This window comes from Onychostruthus taczanowskii, unplaced genomic scaffold (assembly GCF_017590055.1).
Source record: "Onychostruthus taczanowskii isolate IOZ18803 unplaced genomic scaffold, ASM1759005v1 scaffold33, whole genome shotgun sequence".
In the NCBI taxonomy this organism is placed as follows: Eukaryota; Metazoa; Chordata; class Aves; order Passeriformes; family Passeridae; genus Onychostruthus; species Onychostruthus taczanowskii.
In genome coordinates, this window is record NW_024500683.1 from 8,555,020 (window position 1) to 8,568,397 (window position 13,378).

The 13,378-nt window shown below is 44.6% G+C and overlaps 1 protein-coding gene across 2 annotated transcripts in view; it reads left to right on the forward strand.

The window, feature by feature from the left end:
• GCLC (glutamate-cysteine ligase catalytic subunit) overlaps positions 1–2,122 on the forward strand; it is a 36,292-nt gene extending 34,170 nt beyond the window's left edge. For both annotated transcript variants that reach the window (XM_041410601.1, XM_041410599.1), the window contains one exon: positions 430–2,122. In XM_041410601.1, the coding sequence (XP_041266535.1) occupies positions 430–635 (206 nt within the window). In that variant the 3' untranslated portion in view covers positions 636–2,122. The remainder of the gene's footprint in view (positions 1–429) is intronic.
• The last annotated feature ends 11,256 nt before the right edge of the window (positions 2,123–13,378 follow it).

Sequence of the window (13,378 nt, forward strand, 5' to 3'; positions counted from 1 at the left end):
CAGGTTGACTGATCAAAACTAGCAGCTCAGTTGGATGGATCAACTACAAACTTATTTTATATAAATGTAGTGGTGCAGAGGTGTCTGTGGATTCATCTCAGCCAGATTCTCTGTTAAATGAACTGTTTAAGACCTTTTGCAGCACAGTCTGTTAGTAGCACTTGTTCCAGTTGCTGCATCTGTCTGCATTGTGTCATTGGAACATCTGAAAGTTGGAAAATTGCACCAGATAAGTGTCTTTTAGACCATCAGGGATATGCCAGCTTAATTGTGCCGCAGTTTAGCGATATTTGAAAACCAAAAAATATAGGAATGTATTTCTCATGAAAGCATGGGCTACTCATTGTGTATATAATGTACAGAACTCTAGGTGTTCTACTGCTAAATTGGATGTATAAACTGTGAAATTTCATTTCCTCTTGCCCACAGGAGAATTAATGACAGTTGCTCGATGGATGAGGGAATTCATCGCACAGCATCCGGACTACAAGCAGGACAGTGTGATAACTGATGAAATTAATTACAGCCTTATGTGGAAGTGCAACCAAATCGCTCAAGGCCAGGCAGAGTGTCCTGAACTATTGGGGGTAGGATTTAATAAGAAACAAAGTGGAAATAAAACTGACTCTTTGTAATGAATGAATGAATGCTTCTTAAATAATAAAAAGATTAAGCCTTTTAGCAAAGCACTAGCAAAGATACTGTGAATCTGGTACAGTTTCATGGTGTGAAGACCAAAACAGGGATACTGCACTATAAAATGGGCCAATCTGCCTAAATATTCATTTAAGGCATCCTAAATAGGCATATTCTTATTGTTAAGGTTTATACAATATACATGTAAATAGTAAGATATTTTTATGATTAACATCAATGTATTTTAATAACATTGTAACTAAGGTTATTGTGAATTAGCTTGTAACTTTTTTATGCTTAATATAGAAAAATTGTCATGAACAGCTTTGTAAATGTAATGGTACTTGTATATTATATGCATTCCAGTTACTGAATGTTTACTGTAATTTTTTTAACCTGGAATGTGCTAAGTAATTTACCTTATTGTGTAAGAAAAAAAATCCTTCTGGATCTACCTGAATCACAGATACTTCTTCCTTCCATTGGGTTTTGAAAGTATGTAAGAACAGACAAATACATGTGCATCAGAGTTGTTTATCTTACAGTAGTTTCTCAGTTGCCACAAGACCTTCATCCACTTGTAAACTCTAAAACTCAGAGGAACAGATCTGTCTTTATTCAGATAATGCAAGTCTGCCTGCCTGCAGATGCAGTTATTTTCTTCCCCTCTGAAATAAGCTGCATGATGTCTCAGTTCAGAAAATCTGCCCGATTATTTCACAAAAAAGTGGTAATGGGAGATGTGTCAAAAGGAGGAGGAAATGAGAGCTGGACATACAGCTCTCTTCACAAAGGAACCAGAGACACCTGCTCTGGACTTCAGCCTGCTTGACTGTTCTTCTCTCACACTGCTGCTGTTCCCATGGTCAGCAGTGACTGCAGCACAAAACCAAACTTCTGTCCATTCTTCCTGAAGGCTGAGTTTCTCATTTTGTCATTTTGTTAATTATAAATATTTTTGTCAGCATGTTTATTTTCTATAAGGTAATTTATGTAGGTGGCTGGGATTACCTACATAGCTGTAGTTATGGACAACTTAATCCCTTCTAGAAAACAGATTAAAGAGAAATTTTGGAATGCACTAATCCTTTAAATTGGAAGCTGGTGCTGGGAGTGACTGTAATCTATTTAAATTCAGCCATTGCATCTGTAAATAAAGCAAACTTAAGGGGCCTTTTTGATTTAGCTTCTTAACTGATTTCTAAAAGTGAATTGCATTAGGGGTAGAAGATGCAAAGCTTATGGAAGCATATAAAAATACCTAAGATCTAATGATTTTTTTAAAAGAACTAATGGAGAAACTGCAGTAAGAGGTGCACCAAGAAGCTTTCACATACTGAATTACACTTCATTCTGTGTTCACAGGTGTGCTTTAGAGAATAAAAAGAATACTCTTTCTCTGCAGTGGTGAATTTGTTTTAATTAAGATGTAGGCATATGCTAATTTAGTTTCTGTAATAAGGAAATAAAAATAAAATTTGCAGTATGTATTGGTCACTTGCATGACTTGAACCCACATTTTTAGATTCAAAAAAGGAGGAGTTGCGTACCTGGCAGGTATGCAACTCACCCAGACTTACTTTGTTCACAGTGGAGCTTCTCAGGACTCAGACAATTGGTCTGACACTCCTACAGCAAAGAAGTCCTTGCTATTGTTAAAATTGTAGCATCTGTATTATTGCACAGCATGAGCCACCGTGCTTGGAAAACCCTTTAAAATAGTTGTAATGGTTTTCTGCTGGTACTGCTTCAATGCATGTCCTTATTCCCTTTCAGCTGACGTTGAATTTCCCTTCTGGCCAAATATGTGTCCTGTAAGATAGAGAACATTTTGTCATGATGGAAGTTTCCCTCCTGATTTCTTATGTCCATGTTTCCAGAAGGGGATGAGTGAGATCAAACACAAAGCTGCTTCTGGTTTTTGAGGCATGCATGGTTGCAGTGTCTAAGCATTGTACATTCACTAGATGAAGAGTTCAGGCATGTGATCCAGCCTGTTCTTTATAGTGTGGTGAAGGCTGTCAGTGCAAACCAGAGTTGCTGCAGGGACAGGGGGCAAGCTTTGCCACTGTCTTTGAATACAGCTTAGAGGTGGCTCTGTTCTGGTGGCTCTGCGCACACTCTGAGGTAGAGAAGCAAACCCTAGTCCAAGCCTCAAGGCCTGGCTGGCCTTTTGCAGAGAGCATGAGAAACCTCTTTGGGCTATGCACACAGGACTTTTGGTTTTGCAGTCATGAAATTCTTTCATTGAAATAATGACTTTCCCATCAATCATGTGAGCAAAGGGAGGGGAAGAAATATCAGGCACCTGAGGTGAATTGTGATTGATTCCTTGCCCAAAGACTGACTGTGCATCAGTCGTGGCACTTTCAGTGATCATTGTGTTGGCCCCAGTTCAGCCCCAGTAATGTACTTCATGCCTTCCACTCCGTTTTCAGCTAGGAGATCCCATTGTGATCTCCAGAGGTCTTGATGCTATGAAATCCGATTCCAGTTTTCTCTTGCATCAGACTGTTTATGTTCAAGTGTCTTTGTTTCTGGATTATTATAGCCATGCTTTTATCATGGCCTGCATCCTTAAAATGTCTCCTTTTATATGAGCACAGAGCTCTGCAAGCAGCTTGCCTTTCTCACGGTGGTGCAAGCCTGCTCCAGCCTGGGTTCCTCCCTCCATGGGGCCACAGGTCCTGCCAGGGATTTCCCACAGGGTCCCAGCCTCCTTTGGGCATCCATCTGCTTTGCTGGGGGTTCTTCTAGGAGCTGCGCGTGGATCTCTGCATCACCATGGACCTTCATGGGCTGCAGGGAGTCTCACCTCTGTCACCTGGGACACCACCTTCCCCTCCTCCTTCTCTGACCTCGGTGTCTGCAGTCGTTTCTCACACATATTCTCACTCCCCTCTTCCAGCTGAGTGCTGATGTGCAGTTTTTTCCCTTTTTAAAAATGCTTTTCCAGAAGCACTACCACTGTTGATGATGGGCTCAGCCTGGGCCAGCAGCAGGTCCATCATGGAGCCACCTGCCCTTGACTGTGTTGCACATGGGCTTCCAGCAGCTTCTCACAGAAGCCACCCCTATAGCCTGCCCAATACCAAAAGAGGGCCATGCAAATCCAATACAGTGTTCCCTGGAATAAGGTTCCCTTAGAAATGGGAATCTCCTTGTAAGATTCTCCTAGACAGGTAAAGTTAGGAAGGCTTTGCAGGCTAAAACACTTTCTGCCCATTCCCTTTCAAGTATGAGGATTACTCTGTACAGCAGTGGGAGCAGTAAATGCAGGTTTCTGCAGCTTGTGTAGCAGCATTGTGTCTCCAAAGCAATGTCTTTCCCAAAGAAAAGTGTAACTGTAAATGCTGGCTTATGAATTGAACAACTGGGCAAGATACTATGGCTTTTGTTAAGTAAGAAATGGCTATAAACTCTTCTCTCAGTCTTTTAAAACAACGTTAATTTAGTCATTGAATTTAGTTATGTATCACAAAGGTAAAGTTACACCTCTGAGACATGACACAAAGGGAAAACTGAAATCATGCTGACAGTGAGAAAGTAAAAAGTAAATTTTCCTTCACTTCCCAGTGAAGGAAAGTTAAAATAATACCCAGAGTCACATTGTGCCCAAAAAAAAAAGTGTTGGTACATGATGGCTCCTCATCATTGACTTCTAAGAGTTTGTGTTCTGGCCAGAAAAATGCTAGTTTATAAAATATTTAAGCAACAACAATTGTTCTTACTCTGGAAAAAAGTCCAAGCTCCTATTAAATGCAATTAGATCAAAAGTAAGCAGATTTTTATCTGATGGTACAGGGTGATGGTACAGATTTTGATGAAAGATCTTAAGGAGTGCCTTAACTACAGCCAGTCTGTGTGGCAGTGAGGAGTTGCTGTGTGTTGCTCTGGCAGGTCATGTTCAAAAGAGGTGACTGGGGCAGGGAAGAGGAAAGAATGAAAGAGAGAAGCCTATTACCATCCTGAGAGGTTCCATTTTCTCCCTGCTCTTTGAGTTGTGCTGGGGAAGCATCTGTGCCAAGACGACCTCAAGTTCTCCAGCATTTTTCAGTTAGGTTTCTTCTTTCCCTTCAACCATTTTCTAGCTTCCCGTCTGTTCCCATCTGTGCATGGCAGAGCTGGACATCTAATCCTTGCCAGCTTACTCACCACATGGGCATTCAGAGGCCAAGAACTTAGTTTTTCTTGGCACTGCAAGGGACTGGGACTCCTTGCCCAGAGACCGTCACACAGCTGCCTAACGAAAAACAGGAAAGCCTTCCAGCAAAAAAAATACCTCTGTGCTGAGGGGAAGCAAGACTTGGCATCACCCACACTTCCTACCTTTCATCCCACTCTGCAGCATTTCTGTGCATTATTCATCCCACTGGCATGAGCTACAGGCATTTGATTCTAAAGAGCAGTGGGACAGAGGATGGCATGGATGCTAGTGGAGGCAGGCCAAGCTGGCAGCCAGCTCTCCAGACCCCCCAGACTGTGGAGAGCAGGAGATGGGGCTGTTGTACTCTGGCTCAGACACAAACTGGACCACTGAGCACAAACCACTTCTGCCTGTAACTTCTCACCCTGGCAGGGTGAACCAGAGCAATGCCATATAAACTCTGATGTGATCCCTGGGCTTTGGCAGCGTGACCATTGCCAGCAAAATGCAGTAACCTTGGCAGAAAGCCAGGCAGGGTCCTCACTGGGGTGTGCTCAGGGCATGGTGATGAGGTCAAACAAAGCTCATTGCTAAGGCCAGAGCCAGCCCTAGGTGTCCTCCTAAGGTAAGAGGCACTGCAGTGAGCTGGGAGAGAAAACAGCTGTTCTGGCCACAGTGGTATTCCAGGTCCAAATCCTCTGTGGATTTATGCCCAAGTTGCCACTCACAGGTTAACCCATGAACGCTTCCCCGTGGGGTCCCACAGCAGAGCAGTGGTTATTCCTCTCCATCCCTGCTGCATTCCCTCTGGGAAAGGGAAATGGCAGGTGATGCCAGTGGTGGGGCTGCCTGGGGACACCCAGCTGGGAGCCTTCCAGGCACATGTGCTTTCTAGATGCCCTATAAGCAGGGCAGACCTCTGTGTGTTTAAAGAGCAGTCCAGACCAGCGTGTCCCTTTCCAACTTTTGGTTTAGACACACAATTGCTGGGAGCAAAACTGCCATGGTCCAAATTAAAACATGTAACATTACAGTGCTTCCGGACATTACACATCCTGAACAACCGTGTGAGGCAAAGAGGTGAATTCCCCTTTTAAATGCAGTTTGCTCCTGCTCTTAAAATAATCATTTCTAGACAACAAACTTCACTCACTCTTTAAAAAAAATCTGCCCAGGATTCCTTAGAGAATGGCATAAAACAACATACTTCAGATTTTTGTCTTTTTCCCTTTACTTCCAGTGCAGCCCAACTGGCACACATCCTACAGCTTCTTGTGGGGGAGGGATGCAGCCGTTTTTAGAGAAGTTTGTGAAAAGCAGAGCTCCAGAAGGGAGTTTCCACATATCCCTGGAAATTCATTCTGGCTTTCCACTTCCCACTCACCACAGCACATGTGGTGTCATCAGTATCTGGCCATTCCCATCAGGCCACAGGGACTCAGAGGTGGCACTGTTAGGAAGGGAGAAGGTAACCAGGCATCCCACTTCAGTCCCTCCAGCTGTGACACTGGCTTCCAGAAACATGGCATGTTTGGCCTTGCTTTTAACTGATAAAGTGGGATGCTTGCCCTGAACCCCAACACTGTGCTACGACAAAACATTTCTCATCCTGCCTCAGAAAATCCAAATCCACAGAACAGAAAGGAAACTGAGAGGATTACAACTGTGCAACAAGAGTATCCAGGGAAAATCCCAGCAGGCTGCTGTGTTTCTCACTGAGTGCTTTCTGTACTCCTATGTTTGCACAAAGCTCTGTATAAGTTTTCAAGATGTACCACAGCAAGCTGCTCTCTGGGAAGAGGAACACTTCCTCCAGGACCACGCTGTCCAGAGGGGATCATCTGTTAGGCACACCAGTTGTCAGGACATCACCAAATGGTTAACTGTTTCCAGCTCTGCTTTCATCCTGAAAGGGGGGATTTATCTCCTTTTGTCCTGATGCAGCCAAAAATTTTGTAGTGTGTCAAAACTTTGGTGCCAAGCACATTTACTGCTGCAATTCCATGCTACAACACCCAGCCAAAGGCACAGTGCGGGTCTGGAAGTGCCCACAGGATGATGTGAGGTGGTGAGTCTGATGCTCTAATTGCAATTAACATGTAAGGCATTATAATAAGTTTTATCATCAAACTGCACTGTCTTTACAACTTTTCCTTTGCTGTGCCTAGAGTTTGAGAGAGATGACATAGTGACAGCCTTGCCCATCCATTTCCTATCTTTTAATGTCAACAAATACAGAGTGTGTATAAACTTGGTTTGCCTTAGCTACTTCCTTGTAAACAACTTTTACTGGTGGAGCCCACTGGCTCAAAATCAGCCAGATTCTCCAATACCTATCATGATAAAACACCTCTGGGCTGTGTCCTGGGACACTGCAGGTGGCATGTGCCCCCAAGAGAGGGTTACAGATTCTTCAGAAATCACTGAACACTAGTGCTGTGTCTTCATGGCATACCTCCAGTTGGACACCAGAGCTATAACAGGCCCTACAACAGGAACTGGTGATTTAGTAGCTACTTTCAAAAACTCTTTCAACAGGGCAGGAAGCACTGATGTAACACCAAGTTCCCAGTTTTGAAACCTGCCTGATGTTTTCTGTGGGGATAGGAAAGGAAAAAATCTGAACCACATGTACTCAGCATATCCCAGCTTCTCTGTCCAAGCGTTCCCAGGAGCTCTGCCTCCTCCAGGAAGCAAAGCTATACCTAGTCAAGAGAAATTGCAAAGATGTTTCCCTTTTCCAGGGGAAAAGGCTAGCTTCATCATTACTTCCCTCTCTGCCAGCCTTACCTTCTCCTTCAGGACCACACCCTTCCTGCCCCCTCCTCTCCCCAGACAGCACATCTCCGTGGTTGTTTCTTGTCTGACTGACTGCTTCCATGGCTCCTGAGTAAGCTCTGCCTCTGATTTTAGCCTGCCTGCCTGCCCCTCTGCAGCTCCATGTCAGCAGCCCCACACCCATGGGATGCACAATGGGAGGCTGTGCCTGCTTCCACTGCCCAGGTGGTGGAAGAGACACAGAAACCTGGGAAGCCAGACATGGGCATGAGCCACACAATAGTCCTCTTAAAATGCCTCATTACTTAACATCATGAAGGAAGACTGCAAGGCTTATGCAGCCTAGACTTGAGGACGACAGAGTGCACAAGTTACAAGCTTGTGTGTGGCTTTTTTTGTCTATGGTTAACAAAAAAAAAAAACAAACAAAAAAAAAAAAAAAAAAAAGAAGAAGGAAAAGAGGGAAGTGCTAAGGAGCTCCAGTTTGTCCAAGTTCAGTTTATCTAGCAGCTCAGATTTCAGTGTGGGCAGAAGACAGGTCTGGAGTAGAGAGTGAGTTGTAAATTGTCTGCAAGGAGACAGGCAAAGGAAATTCTGCATTTATTCAGACAGGAGAATAGACAGCTGAAATGGAGACCAGCAGTATATACAGGAGTGGTGAGAAGCTGAGAATAACTCACCAAAGGGTTGACCCACCTAGTAAAGTGAGGTGATAGTCAGGAGGTGACCTAAGAGTGGGCAGAACAGGAAAAAGTCAGAGAAGATTTAGATAGCAGGGAGAGTTTAGTAGTGTCTGTGGAACCTGATGGTCCAGGCAAGATAAGTCTGGCATGTAATTTGGGATGGAAGGCCTTTTTGTGTTTGCAGAATCTTATCTTTAAAAAAAAAAAAAAACTATTAAAAAAAACTTCTCTAATTTTGAGCCTCTCCTTCCATCAAGTGATTGCCAAGGAATGCTTTGATATTCTTACCTCATTAGCTTTGGCACACAGCGAGGCAGGCAGGAACTGCCCTGTGTCTGGCTCCTGTGGAACCTGTTTTGGACATACAGCTGGCAGCCCTTTTCTAGGCTAAGAAAGCCTAGCAATTCCTTCTTCCCAAGAAAAGCTGGGGGTTCCATCCTCCTTCTGCTTCTTTCTGTGTGGCAGATAGAAACCAAAAAGAGTGAAGCATCACTGTGCTAAAACAGGAATAGCCTCAGTCGAAACGTCAGGACTTGGTGCTGAAGAGAGGGTGAGGCTGGGAAGCAGCTGGGTCCAACATGACAAATGCTCACTGTGCTGATGGCTGTCAGCCATGGGACAGCAGGTGAAGCTTTTGTCAAGTGGCACATTGCTTGTGCCACTGATCTAACATGAACTTAGGCATTTGCAACCTTACAGCAATGTTTTGTGTAGATCAGGAGTGATAAAAGTCCATTTATGGTGACATTTTTTTGACGGGTTGAAGCATCAGACCCTTGCTCATTTATTGTCCTCTACAAGGGTCTCACCTCCAGACTCCTCCCACTTCTGACCTCCCAAGTTTCCCAGGCATCTCAGCACACACCTCTCCAAACAGAGGGGAGCACCCAGAGACCTGTGTAGGTCCAGTCACTGACCAAACCAGCAATGCTCAAGTCCCCGAGGGACTCAGTCTGGAATGAAAGCAACAGGCTATCCACCAAGTGCAATAGTGGTCACTTTCTGTTTTTCAAGAAGGGCTTAGCTTCAAAGTTATTATGAGATCATTGTGGTTAGGGTACCTGTCAGAAAGTGGAAGTCATATGGTGGTGCTTCTTGGGCATGAGTCACTTTCTCAGGCAATGCTCCAAAATCTCTGGCTTCTGGCCAGTCCTAAGCTCTTCTAGGATTCCTGGGAAATAGGGTTTTCCCATCTGAGCTTGTTGTATAATTAATTCTGCCCACTTACTCCATGTAGCGCTGGTTGTGTGAGGTGTTGAGGGGATGTTTCCTCTAAACATCCAGTGTAGGATGGGCAATCACAGTCAAGAGGGACAGAAGCTTGGCCAAGAGGTGCCAAGCTTCTGTCCCAAAAACTTCTGAGGCAGCTCAAAGCCCCTTATAGGCTGCTACCATTGCTCTTTCAGCTGGAGTACAGTGGCCTATCCTCGATAACTCCGGCTCTAAAACCCTAATGTCCACCTCGGGTTTCTCCTGAAGTCCTTCTCGTGAAGCCACAGGCCCCCTTGGTGGAGGGGAAGGAGTGTTACAGGGACTGGGCTGCTCAGCAGTAGCCAAAACACTGGTGTGTTATCAACACCTTCCAGCTACTGATGCCAAGCACAGCACAGTGAGGGACAAGTGAACTCTATCTCAGTCAGACCCAACAGAGACATGCTGCTGCCTCTGAGGGTTTACATATTCACAATCTCCTAAACCAATTCCTTAACCTAGTTTTTAAAGGGTCTCTGGTGGAGAGAGAGGAAAGGATGGAAATTCTTTTTATTGGACTTTGCTACCACAGAGAACAAAAGTGCATATTTGTAAACCTCTGTGTAATACACATTGCACGGTGTGAGTGTTCCCCCTGCTAATCTCAAAACACATAAAACAGAGCAAGAGATGACCAAGGACAAAGGGGAATTTTCAGAAAAAAAATAGAAGTTCTTTCATAATGACACAGACAAAATAATTTAGAAATTGTTTTCCTGAAAATAGGTGTCTGGGGGATAAACATGATTGAATCATCTAAGTAAATTGTGGAACTGATCACTGCAAGAGCTGAAAATGTAGAAGGGTTTTCCAAGTGATTAGACAAATTAATGGAAAAGATGTGGCTAGTAGTTAGATAATGGCATCATCATCATCATTGTCATTGCTATTATTGTTATTATCTGGCTTAATATTCAGTGTTTTGGTTACCATTGCCAAGGAAATCCAAAACCATGGGATGCTGGAATGGGGTAAATAAGTCAGGAAGGATCATTTTGTACCAGCTGTTCCTTGTGTTCTTTCCCTAAGCATCCACATCTGCCAGGGAGAGAACATTGGTTTTCTGGTCTGACTAAATTATGTTCTTACAAAATTCAATGTTAATTGGGAAGCAGGCATAGTAGAAAGGACAGACTTCAGCCTATCAGGCAGACGTTGGAAGCTGGATTGGAATTCAAGCAGTCACTAGTAGAGTAGAGAAGAGAATCGGCAACTTAGAAGAGGGCCCCTAGCAGGTAAATTCCCAGTCACCAGCATGCATGTTCCCTACTCCAGTGGGAGCCTTGTCCATGCCTGGGGGCTCCTCCTTGGGGATGGCTGAGCTCAGTGGATGAGCAACTGAATTAGAGTCTTCAGCTTCCTGGGTGGCCCTGCAAACACAGTAGCCTTGCACAGGAGACGGCCAGAGCAGCTGCAGCCCTGTTACTGTGTTCCTCCACGGCGGGGTGAAGCCTGCCCAGCCCTCTCAGCAGTCACACAGAATGGGCAGGTGCCTCTCCTGAGATGACTGAGGCCTCTCACAGGGCGACCAGCCCTGTCTAGCAGCCTTGACTATGCAGAATGTAAAGGAAGCCCCGGTGTTTCCTACTGACTTTGCTATGCAGCAGCATTTTCAGCTGTTCTGCTCCATGCTCCTGTTCTAGGTGAACAAGAGGGATTCACATCATCTCCCTAACCACTTAAGTAATGTATTAATCTACCTCTAGTTGCTCTTTCTCATGCCCTGACTACTTTCCCAATAATGTCCTACAACCTGATTAATGAGTACAGGCCACGTCTTGGGCAACACTGTTCTAACAGGCCGTTAATATTAACTAGACACTTTGATGGAATTACTTGTTACTTGGAATCATGGAATGGATACCTAGACCTACCCATTAGGCAGAAAATATTTGGGGCTCAGATACAGCCTAAGGAAAGCATAAACGACCTGTCTGGTCACATATTTGTACAAAAATATATGGTTAGCTTATTCCCTGCAGGGTCCTAGCTCCCCAGCAAGCTCCCCTGCACTGTGCAGGCACGGCCCACGAGTCACACAGGCAGGATGCAGCCACACTGTCCAGAGGCAGGTGGAATTTAGCTCTGTGATGTTGTGGTCTAACCCCAGCCAGCAGCCAAGCCCCCCACTTCTGCTCACTCACTCTCCCATCAGTGGGATCAGGGAGAGAATCAGAAAAGTAAAAGCTAGAAAAGATGTCGGTTGAGATAAAGACATTTTAATGGAAAAACCAAAAGCCACACATGCAAGCAAAACAAAACAAGGAATTAATTCACTGCTACCCATGGCAGACGCTCAGCCATCTTCAAAAGAGCAGGGCCCCATCACATGTGACAGTGACTTGGGAAAACAAATGCCATCCCCCCAAATGCCCCCCCCCCCCATCCGTTTTCTTCGCCCCCCTTTATATACTGAGCATGATGCCTTATGGTCTGAAATATCCCTTTGGTCAGCTTGGGTCACCTCTGTCTCCTCCCAGCCTCCCATGCACCCCCAGCCTCCTCACCAGTGTGGCACTATGAAAAGCAGAAAAGGCCTTGGCTCTGTGTAAGCCCTGCACAACAATAGCAAAAGCATCTCTGTATTATCAACAGCACAAATCCAAAACACAGCCCCATACCAGCCACTGTAAACAAAATCATCCTAGCCAAAGCCAGCACATGGATACAAGTAAAGCTGGCAGATGAATCAGCCCCCCTGACTATTTCATTTATTAATACAGATGTGGCTTATGTGCCTTTGCTTATTGGCAAAATCAGGTTATATGCATAAATTAGACACAATGACATCTTAAATTTCCTGTACCCAAATATTTTCCTGGGTTTGTCACCTGACTCTCTACAGAACTAGAGGAATGTTATGCCTTTGGGGTTACATCCAGCACTACTTGATGACATATCATGAACTATTCAGGACCAAAGGAGCCCTTCACAGATGAGGAGGCTGGTCAAGCACCGCAGCTCCAGGCAATAGCAAAGCCTCAGACATTTATGATTCAACCTTGTGTAAATCAAGCGGCATTTGATTATCATATAGCAAATGGTTCTTTATATACACTGTCTTCACGTCCAACTTTTTCTAAAACATCTAAAAGCTACATCCTCACTTTGTGTCTGAAATAGGAAAGAGAGGTTCTCATGCCTGTTACTTGTAATGCGTGCAGGAACTGATTTACTTTCCTGATAAAGGAAAGTGCAGTTCAAGTGCATAACAATTTGGAAATTAGAGAACAGAAGCACATAACAGTTGAGGTTGGAAGGGACCTCTAGAGATCATTTAGTCCATGCCCTGCCTCCCTTCTTAAGGTAGGGTCAGCTAGAACGCTCCACCCAAGACCATGTCCTCATGGCTTTTGAATATCTCCACAGATGGGGACTCCACAGCCTCTCTGGGCAACCTGTGTTAAGTGTTTTAAACTGTTGCTGTTTACCTCACAGTAAAAAAGTGGGTTTTTATTTCAGATAGAATTTCCTGTGCTTGAGTATGTGCCCATTGCCTCTTATCCTGTTGATATCTGAGAAGAGGCTCTGCCTTCTTCATATCGTCCCATCAGGTATTTATATCCAATAAAAAGGCTTTCTCTTCTCCACTCCAAACATTCCCAGCTCTCTCTGCCTTTCCTCATGTGACAGTTGCTCCTGTCCCTTAACCAACTCTCAGATACTTCATGGGACTCAGTCCATTGAGGTCATAACTTTGTCATCCAGGAGAGCCCAGCGCTGGCACAGCACGCCAGGGCTGAGCAGAGGGCAAGTGTCACTTCCCCCAGCACTTTGCTGATGCAGCTCAGGGTACTATTAGCCTTTTTTGCCAAGAAGGAGAATTGCTGGCTCATGGTCAGCTTGTCCACCAGGATACTCAGGGCCTTTTTCTTCCATGTTA